Source organism: Chelon labrosus (assembly GCF_963514085.1).
Source record: "Chelon labrosus genome assembly, chromosome: 13".
Classification (NCBI taxonomy): Eukaryota; Metazoa; Chordata; class Actinopteri; order Mugiliformes; family Mugilidae; genus Chelon; species Chelon labrosus.
The window spans coordinates 20894180-20904992 of NC_140346.1; the positions used below are offsets into that span (position 1 = coordinate 20894180).

General features: G+C 40.0%; 2 protein-coding genes across 2 annotated transcripts; one reads left to right on the plus strand and one right to left on the minus strand.

Annotated features, from left to right (window-relative positions):
• Nucleotides 1–243: 243 nt before the first annotated feature.
• Nucleotides 244–2321, plus strand: gmfg (glia maturation factor, gamma). Its single transcript, XM_084559117.1, has 7 exons — nucleotides 244–548; nucleotides 951–1047; nucleotides 1148–1197; nucleotides 1276–1325; nucleotides 1447–1529; nucleotides 1745–1818; nucleotides 2152–2321. Exons 1-7 carry the CDS (start codon nucleotides 546–548, stop codon nucleotides 2221–2223), a joined length of 429 nt encoding a protein of 142 aa, XP_084415243.1. The 5' UTR covers nucleotides 244–545; the 3' UTR covers nucleotides 2224–2321.
• An 11-nt stretch (nucleotides 2322–2332) lies between these two features.
• Nucleotides 2333–10748, minus strand: paf1 (PAF1 homolog, Paf1/RNA polymerase II complex component). The gene is made up of 17 exons (XM_084559116.1): nucleotides 10530–10748; nucleotides 9828–9961; nucleotides 9043–9087; nucleotides 7587–8960; nucleotides 6154–6186; nucleotides 5941–6033; nucleotides 5734–5855; nucleotides 5565–5631; nucleotides 5377–5478; nucleotides 5161–5266; nucleotides 4781–4849; nucleotides 4534–4637; nucleotides 4321–4437; nucleotides 4047–4175; nucleotides 3762–3867; nucleotides 3403–3481; nucleotides 2333–3284 (listed from the first exon to the last, which is right to left on the minus strand). The coding sequence occupies exons 4-17, from the start codon at nucleotides 7631–7633 to the stop codon at nucleotides 2851–2853; spliced, it is 1608 nt and encodes a 535-aa protein (XP_084415242.1). The 5' UTR covers nucleotides 7634–8960; nucleotides 9043–9087; nucleotides 9828–9961; nucleotides 10530–10748; the 3' UTR covers nucleotides 2333–2850.
• Nucleotides 10749–10813: the final 65 nt, after the last annotated feature.

Genomic DNA, 10813 nt, shown 5'->3' on the forward strand with positions numbered 1-10813 from the left:
CATGGCATTTTTTTTATAGTTTGCTGCTTGTATTTCAATACTCTAATAAAATTATTACAAACAGGGAACAATGACTTTTAATTTCAAGTATTAATTGTTTGTTAAAAAGATTTAAAGACGCTTTCTGTATTTGTACGTTTTCAGTTTGATGTCCACGCCTATGTGGTAAAGGGAAGTGAAAGCATCATTTTGTGGGACTAAATGTCCTCAACGTCACGCTCGATTCATTACGCGTAACTCTTCCACCTCTTATGTCGCTGTACTAAAATGTGTAAGTTTGCCATCTGTGCCTTCTCCTTTCTGTATATAACAGAGAGTGTTTTTACACAAAACACAGCTGAGCCTGCACACTGGTGTCATCTTGTGCTGGTAAAAAGAGGAAGCAGCATCAGTACAGTGCATGCTCTGGCAGTGCGTCCGCCCTCCCCTTACCATCTTAGGAGAACCACATGACAACCTGAGAGTAGCTGTCAAGTCTGTCGCAAACTGTTTCAGAAAGGCGCCGTCACCCCGAAGACACAAAGTCGGAGAAGGATCCTCTGAAAATGGTAGGTGAAACTGATGCAATTGCTTGAAAGATTTGACTTTTCTGTTGATATTTACCAGATTTGCTGAACCGTCATTCATATGCCTGTGTGTGTATGTATGTATATATATATATGTTTTTTTTTACTTAACCCTTGCAACACAAGTCGACCATCCCCCTTGATCTTCCGCACAGGAAACCACGTTCTTGCATATTGGTGCAAAAACATTTCCTGGCCTCAATATGTCAGAATAGTTCTATGAAAGTTTAATGCACCCATGCGAGGTGGATAGAGATTTGGGTATCCTTCCTTATTTCTGTTTCTAGTCTGTAGACCAGTCCGCTGAATTTGAACTGAAGGACAAGTGCACATTTCTTACACTGACACAATTTCACTGGTATTTTTCTTGCCACACTTTTGCAGTCGAGCTCTCTGGTTGTGTGTGAAGTGGATGAAAGTCTGAAAGATAAACTGAAAAAGTTCAGATTTCGAAAAGAGACCACCAATGCGGCCATACTAAGTAAGTATCTCACACTGCTCTTCAATTTAAAAATCATAAAAATATTCCCATATCAACAAATGAAAAACCAAAGCCCTAAACAACACTTCTTATTTCTTAGTAAAAATAGACATGGAAAAACAACTGGTCATCCTCGAGGAGGAATATGAGGCATGTCAGGTTTATTTATTTTTATTTTTTACGTCAGTTAATTCTGATTTATCACTCACCCTTAACTGTTTTTTCCAGAACATCTCACTGGATGAGTTGAGAGACGAACTTCCAGAGCGACAACCCAGATATCCTAACCGAATGACAAAATTCTCTGCATGTGCAAACTCTAAAGAAACTGTGAAAACGACTCAATTCAAATATCTATGTCTTAAACCCGAAACAAAAAGTTCCTTGACAGCAGAGCACATTCATTGTCTACAGCTACAAGTATGTCCACACTGATGGCAGAGTGTCTTACCCACTGTGTTTCATATTCTCCAGCCCAATGGGTAAGCGACTACAGACTCACACCAGATAACAGAAGCAAACTTTCCCTTAAACAATAGTTCTCTGTAACAGAATAACTGACCTGAAGATATCTCCTCATCTAAAAAAAAAAAAAAATGTATTGTAATAATGACAGTGGCATTTTCTTAAGGTATACTTTGTCTAGTAGTATATAGTATTAAATAATTAGAAAAAAATGTCCATTTCATTTCACCAGGGTGCAAGCCAGAGCAGCAGATGATGTATGCAGGGAGCAAGAATCGACTGGTCCAGGCTGCAGAGCTCACAAAGGTAATTACGATCTGTCGTTAATTATATAACATGTTGTAAAATGACCTAAATGATGTATTTAATATAATTTTAAGTCTTCTTTCAAATCATTTACATAGTCTTTTCAAAGATAAGCCTATGATGGAAAGCTAATATGTTAAACATATACACAAGCTAATTGAAATCTCTGAAATTTGGACAGGTAAAACCCTGTAGCTAATAATCATAACCTTACAATGAGACAATTATTTAATCTGGACCAAATCCTTATTTATAATTTTAGATGCGTTTTGATTCATGTATTCACTTAGTATTCAGATTTTAAATGTGACTTCCTCTGCTTTTCTCCGTCAGGTCTTTGAAACAAGAAACGCAGATGACTTGACAGAAGAATGGCTCAAGAATCAGCTGGCATTCTTTCGCTGAACGGGTACCTCCTGTATTATCAGCTTTTGCCTTTGTGAAACCTTTGTGTTTAACTGATTGCCAGTCGTTGTGTAATTGTGATTAAATGATTTACTGAATGCAGCCGAGTATCGTCAGTTCTACAGTGAAATCCATCATCTTCGACACAAACTCATCCCTCCTTCTTAAAGTGATTATAATTTAAGCTGTTACATGTATGGATTTACTCAGATTTCCCAAACTGGATTAAGAAGGAACGATCTTTGACCACGGAGTTTGTTACAAAATGTCGGCAGCAGTTTATTATCAGTTTCAAAAGCCGTATCACAATGGCATGTCAAAAACTGAGAGATGTTATTATTACATGATCCCGTACGGACTATCTGACAGACAAAACAGAGTGATGGTGTACAAACAGCTACGTGTGGGGGATTTAATCTACAAATAAAAACTGGATTTCATAGGAGATGTCTCCAGTCCAAATGCATAAAGCACCTCTAACACAAATTTTACATATGCAATCAACAAGAAACTACAGCCCAAGACAAAGCTAATGTCAGGCTCAGTGACAGAGTAACAGTGCCGTGATTTGAGCTGTACATACAGAGGAGACAGGTCGGCGTCAACGTGGCGTCTGGAGCACAGATCTCATTCGCTGTCGCTGGCATCGCTGGAATCTGAGCCTCTGTCGCTTCCACTTCCACTCTGAGCCCGAGTCTCTGAATGGTCGCTGCTGCGGTCGCTCTGCGCTGGAGAGGCGCTGCGGCTCCTGCTGCCTCTCCTGTTCCCCCCGTCGTCGTCGCTGTCGCTGCCCTCCTCCCCGCTGCTCCGGGCAGAATTCTTTGGCTCGTTGTCGTCGCTGTCGTCGTCGCTGCCGAAGATTTCTTCCTCGTCTCGCAATTCTCTGATCCTGTCCTCGCCGCTCTCACTGTCGCTGCCGCTTGCCTTCCTCTTCCTCTTCCCTCTGCCCTCATCCTCTTCGTCGTCGTCTTCTCCCCTTTGTTCCCGCTCTTCGTCCTCCCTCTCGGATTCACTGCCGGAGTTCTCTGCCTCGCTGCCGCTGCCCTTCTCTTTCTCGTCGCCTGAAGAAAAATATTTAAGCGTCACACAGAGCAGATGTTGTGCGAGTTAGAAGACATGCTGCACACTTCCAATGTAAACTATTCAGTAAAACCTGGTAGAGGATATAAGAATACTGACCAGAGTCCGGCAGGTCTTTGTCCATGTCCTCCTCCTCATCCTCTGGCTCATGGTTCTCCAACTGAGCTTTACGAGCCTCCTGAGAGTCAGAATGAAGGGAAAGCACCAGTGATCAATAAATTATTTTAAAAACCAAGCATTATTACTGTATTACCTAAAGTTTCTAATCAGCAATTTTATTTTGTTAAATCATGTTGCAAAACAAAACTGAACAGAGAAAGATTTTTAACTGTTCATTTTATTAACCAGCATCCATTAGGAGAAAATCATTATCTACAACCCTAAAGGTACGTCGTGACGAATGTGTTTTGAGTACACATGCATCACTTCATGCTCCAAAACATGAAAAACAAACTCACCTGGGCCTCCAGCTCCTTTTCATTCATGTCTCTGTGCTTACACACCAGCACAGCATTGGTGGTGGACTGTGCTCCAGCCTTGGCTCTTCTCTTGCTCAAGCGCACCCTACAGGTCACAATAATAGTTGTCAAAAGACATTCCCATCTGTCATTGTGGTGGTGGTGGTGGTGGTGGTGTATTGTCACAACACTTACAACTCTTGATCTAAACAAAGCTGTTGCCAATATTTGCATCAACGTGGTATTTCTGTGTGCATCAAACAAAGCTTTTCTCTGAGTAGCTACCTTGTCTCCAGCTCATTGTAGTAGACGCCGTCTCCATCTCTGAAGATGAAGAAGTAGTTCTCTTCGTAACCCTTGCTGGCTTTGTTCTTGACATTCCAGTTATATTCCCTTGCGATCTTGTAATCGTACCTAAAAAAAAATAGAAAACAAACAGGCATTATACACACTACTGACTTTAAATGCAATGTCTAAGTCGAAAAAGCAAACAAGCGCAATCATTCTGTGCTGCAAAATCAACGGTTCGATGTTTTTTTGAGGTGATATTAGTACTTACAGATCCTCTGGCATGTAATCCAACCCTTCGTCGCAGTCTCTCTTGCGCTTGCGAAGAGTTTCTTCGTGGGGCAGGAAGTAGGCCACAAACTGATTTCCTTCCTCATCCATCATACCCCTGTGGTACAAACAACATGTTTAGCCTTACGCAACAAAAAAATAAAAATAAAAAATGTTGCAAGATTCATCCAGACAACATGTCCTTTATAAATACCTGATCATGGCCTGAGACATCATTTCCACTCCTGCTGGTCCTGATATGTCTTTAGGTGCAGGATCAGAGTCAAAGATGACTTGAGCGCACGGGTTGATCCACATCTAGGGAAAGATCAAGGGAATTAAATATCATTATCTAAATCTGTAAATGTATCTGTGATTTTACTGAGCAATGTAATTTGAAACCATCCACACAGAAGTCAGTAAGAAACAGTGAAATCATTTCTGTTAAGAAGTTAGCTCACCTTAAAGTCAGGGAACACGGGCAGTACCTCCACAGGAGTAACTCTGGGTTTACTGTAGTGCTGTGCGATCTAGAGATAAACAACAACAACAACCTCATGTTTACAAAGCATTTCCTTACACAGAATTACCATGCGCACTGAATGCTCTTCCAGTAAGATAAGCTGATTTGCAGCTGACCATGACAAACACTATTACAAATGCAGTACAGCTGCTCAGCCACGGTCTGGATGCAGGAAATGTTTTGCCAAATTTATACAAGTGTTTGTGTTTTGTAGATGTTTTCCTGCAATCCCCAAAACAGAAGCTGCACATACACAGAGGCTTGTCTAAATAGGACGTTAAACAACAGGTATTTTGGCCTAATAATCTGAAAACTCACCGATTTCTGTGCATCCTCAAATGTCTTTTCAATGGCTGAAATCTGACTGTCTCTGTCCTTGTAGATCTCTTCTTCTGTAAACTGCTGTTTGACAGATACTCCAATCCTAAACACAAAGCATGTCTGGTTTAAATAAACACTACCACACGCACAAATGGAAAAACAAATGCCTACGCTTTTCTATTATAAGGCAATTTCACACTGAACCCAACTTACTTGACTTCCACTTTCTCGTTAGAGACACCATATCTGTTAAACTCTGTGGAGATGTATTCCGTTTTTCTCATCCATGGAACAACTTTGGCATGCTGCTGTGATCTTGAAGAGAAGAAGAAGAAGAAAATGTTTTTAAAAAAAATCTTAATGAATTCACAATACAAAGCCAACTATTCACACAGCCTTACCTCTTTGAACTGGATGGAGCCTGGATGTCTTCTTCCAACAGTTTTTCATCAGCGGGGTCCAACAGAACTGAAAATGTAAAAGTTTGACTCAGTCCACAACTAAATTTGCAAAGCACTGAAGTCTAAATATAGAACAGTTTGTGACGTGAGATGACAACTGGACACTTACTGTTGGGGTCTATGCGGTAGGTGTCTGGGTTGATGAGATCAATGGTGACCCCGAGATCTGGCTCAGTGAGGAGCTCATGCTTGTGCTGTTTCTCCAGAGAAGTAGCTTTATACTGTACAAACCTGCCACAACAGAAGGACAAATGTTATGTGTCTGAGTTTCACAGATGGACAGCAAACTGAGGGATAGCCGGGTGAGTGTAATTACCTGTGCTGATCAAATGGATATGTGATGAATTTGGGATCGAACGGGATGTCGGGCAAGCTGTTGCAGTACTTCACCCGACAGACAACTCCTGACCTGTCGTGAGCACGGAAAGTAGTGAAAAAAAAAAAGCCTTTAGTCAGATATTTTCACCTGTGGCACACGTCAAATCGCGGCAGATGACAGCAAATACAAACTGATGTCAAATCTACTCACCTCTCTGGGACAGTCCTGTGAGAGGACGGACGACTGGAAGAGAAAATAGCCATTTGTGAAATGTTTTATCATCTGGTGTTAACTAAATGCTGAAATGCTGCACGCAAATACCTCTGTTTAACCTTCTTTATGCTACATGGAGACGGATAAAAGGATATTTACATTTTATTATATTAAAATCATCGGGGAAAATGTTTATACTGTGACTAATATGCTTTGTATTTATTTCCTTTTTATGAATCTCACCCATGTAACTTGTGTAATTTGTAGTCAGTCGGGAGATAACTAGATCTGTGTTTATCCATATAGTGGGAGTGACTGGGGCACCGAAATGCAGCCTCTAAGTCGGCCTGTAGGTCAATCTACAGACCCTGGATGAAGATAACAGGTAACTCCGGCCTCCACGGGGAATAGCACTAGCGTATCATAACAAAATATTGGTGAAATGAACACGTTTTGCGACAGATAACGCATTACTTAGAGGCTGCATTTCGGTGCCCCATTCACTCCCACTATATGGATATACACAGATCTAAATATCTCCCGACTAAAGACAAATTACACACGTTATGTGGGTGTGTCCAGGTTGTAAAAAAACAGTAGTTCCCCTTTAACGGGTGAATTTAACCTTAAAATTGAAAGAGACATCATACCTGACCTATTGAACTGTTACAGAAACAGGCAAAATATTGCAGACTTTAGCAAATAATACTTGATAGGGTTGAGGCTGCTGCTGCTAACTAGACAAACAAGATGTTTTTGCCTGGTCAGTATATTTATAAAGTTCCACAAGGTTTTACTGTTTGCATTGTTAAAAATATCTAAGACAAAACAAAACAAACAAACAGACATCCAGTAAAGGAGCTGAGTAATGTGGTTACACAGGAGGAGTGGGAGGTGGACTGTGCCAAGGTGGTGTTTATTAAAGGGTTTGTAGGGAAAATACAAGGAGAGGATATAATAATAACAATAATAAATAAAGGATAATATACACATATGCGTGTACATAAATAAGCCAACACATAAAGCAACTGCTATCTTCAGGAACTAGTGTAATGTACTTGGCACTTGTAACGTCAGTAAGGGATTTATTTACGTTAGCAGTCTTACCTATCATTATGAAGTTAGTCGTTTGATTTGCCTCGACTTTAGCAAACAACCACCCATAGAAAACACTAAATTTAACCATGAGTTCGGCAGTTAATGCTAAATAAATAATATTAGCACGCGAACTACGCTAGCAACGATGCTAGCATAAGTCAACGCTTGCTTTAGCTGGTGTTGGATAACATTATAAACAACTGTAAAGTGGGCAGCCTAATACAACTTAACAACACTGAACTTTGACGTTCACACTACAATATCATCACACATTAGCCGGTGCAGACAGCCAGTTAGCTCAACTAACTTATAAAGGCAGTTTTTAAACGTACCTGTGGCCGTCTTCTCGTTGAGCTTGTGTCTGAATCGTTGGAGCCATGTTTGCGAGACACCGCTCTCAACTAAAAGCTCAGCTGTTTACACGAGTAATAACAAAAAACAAATACGTCCGTCTCTTATAACTCAACCCTCTCCTTCAAAATACATATATCGTTAAATCTAACTCCTGCAAGAATACGTTAATTTCATTTTCTCACGGTAAGACAGAACGATGACCCCGGTATTAGATCAGCACTTCCGGGTTTGAAGTAGATTGGCTTTATGTTGAGCGACCCCTGCTGTCCTGGCGTGGAAAATATTAGGTTCAAAATATAAACATTTCAAATTACTTGTACATTTATTTGACACCTAAATGTGCACGAAAAAAAATGTCTTGCAAAGAGCAGTCAGTCTTTACTTTCTCTTTTATTTTACTGGATATAACACTGACATGTCATTTTACAATCTTGCCCATTCTTATTTTCTTCATACACACATACAATCTTTCTTGCAAGAATAAACACACAGTCCGCTGCCAGGGCTTTAAGTTTTTTTTCTCGTATCGTCAGCACATGTGAATGTTTCAGTTTATTTAATGAGACAAGTGAGCGAAACCCCAGCCGCTGATAAAGAACTCAAGGTGTGGCTGAAAAGCTCAGGAAAATTCTCAATACGTGAACAAATCAGAATTACTTACAGGTTTGTTTCCAGTTCATCTACCGTAGTGAAAAATAGAATATATCTAACCAAATTATGAATTCTTCTATTCAACGCCCTCGTACAATAGTCGACCACGACCAGTATTCAAAAATAACTCATTGTTAAAAGGCTGTAGCATCAAATATAGAACATCTGAGAATTATAAGACTTGCAACACTTGAGAACAGATTCACCGCAATCTGACATTTATAAACACAAACACAGCCGTAAAACGAAACAAGTGTATTTGCATAGAATGACGGTACGGGTTAAAAAAAAAAAAAAAAAAACATCTCAGTCAAAGTGTCAAAATGGAATAAAGAAAGAGAAGAAACATGCACTAAGCCCGCCTGCAGTGAGCGAATATCTTCTTTACATTCATTCTGCTTCCCCAAAAGCTGAAAGTGAAAATGTAAATGTTGCAGCGGTGGGTGTGAATCATACAATATGCAGGACCTCCCTCTACAGCTTAATTGTGCCTTCCCTCATGCTGCACCTCTCTACCGCCTATTATTACAAAGCAAACTGCGCACAACAATGTGCGAGGCAGTCAGTGCAAAGGAAAAACAGCCTTTCATTATGCGTTTTTAAGTCAACAGCAACAGCGCTTCGTTGAGAGTCCTTTCAGTCGACTCCTTGATCTTTGTTCATCTCAGGTCTGCATCTCTGTCTCCATATGGGTTTCAGCTCTGTGGAAGGAGACAAGAGATTAGGCCTTTCACAATTCATATTTCAAAACAAAACGGTACAGAGTAAACACTTAGTTCGTACCTGCTCAACATGTATATCATCTGTCCAGGATCATCTGCAAATACCCTGTAACATCAAACAAATGGTTCCATTAAATAGTTGTGCTCACTCTCCTGCAATCAGAACTCGATCAGTGCATACGATTCTACCTTTTAATTTAGATGTTATTAAGTACTGTGGAGAAAAACATCATAAATGAAAGACGGATCTAGGGCCAGATATAAAAAATAAAAGGTCCCGTTCATACCAAGTTATTTGAAAGTGTCCAAGTATTTAATTCTCTAATGGATCACTACCTACCGCTGAATGCGAACCACAACCACACACTGTTTGTTGTGTGAGATCTCCGACCTGTTATATAAAACCTGCACAAAGCTCAGATTGCCCAAAAATCTCTGGTAATGAAGGATAATAAAGATACCAGTCATTATTGAGGAGGTGTCAAACTCCACATGGCTACTTTGCATCTATCAACATGAATACATTACTAATTAACCACATGCTGGCAATTTTTTTTTATGATAGAATCACAGGCAACAAACTCATATTTAATAATTCCAGTTGTTAAATGTTGTTTAACATGTTTCTTATTGTTTTCTTTTTGCTTTTCAGTAGCTCATTTATATTAGTGTGTGCTTTTTCTGAATGAATGAGGTAAAACTGTGCCTACGAAAGAGCACAGCATTGAGAAGCTGGTCCTTATCATGATCCAGGGAGAATTGTGTGTTCACGCTGCAGACTGTGCCCCAGAAATATGAATGTGTGTCATGCAGGTTAATCATAAAAAAAAAAAAGCCATTTCTCACCCATCTCCCCAGTGGTAAATTGCCCGGTCCTGGTAGAACATGGACAGAAACAGCCACACACTGATGGTCTCGACCCAGAAGATAACAAACAGGAACCATAGCGATGACAGCAGGACTTCACACAACATCCTTGACTTCAGTGAGGAAAAAGAAACACATACATATGATTTAAAATCTGGAAAAATGAAAAATTGCAAAATTGCTGACAGTGTGTTGAATGTCAGTACTTTAGTTTGTGCTAGTTATCTATGCAAATCATTGTCAGCTAACATTACACTTAATCTGTTAAGACAGTTTAGCTAATATCACCACATCTAAATTATTTATGTTAGCGTTGCTTAACAACAACTTATTTGTCCACGATGCAGCAATATCATAAGGACTGCTAGCTTAGCAGCTAACGCCAGGCTACAACCACTGACTGTATACATACACAATGATAACAGCTTACTGAACTAGCCAGCTAGCTAAACACTTTAAAAAAGCACCTAGCCTGTGTGGCTATTTAAGCTAACCATGACATGCTGACTCCAACGTTAATTATGTCATTGCCAATGCAAATATTTCAAAATTAGAAAATGTTAAAATTAGGTTAGCTACACTGGATGCACTGTTTGTTTTTTAGCTAGTCACTTATGTCAAGATTGTTAAGGTGGTACGTAGCTCAGCAAGGTGGTCCACGTTGTAAAACTGTTTACTTACTCAAGCCAAAGACTCCTGAGACGGCATTCCTTTTGCAGACTAGCTAAACATTCACTTTTGTTTACAATGCTCGTCACATATCACGTCCGCCTCCGGAACCAGTTATAGCGTAGATTGAAGCGGTGGTCCGCGGACCTCCGGAGGCCTCCTCGGGCCTTTTACGCGTACCCAACGATGTGACGTCAGTATGATTAAAGCTGCAAAGCGAGTTGGCTTTTTTATTATTATTACTTTAAACAAAGAGGTGTGGCATTTTTTTTATTGTGACTGTTCTATGTATAAGG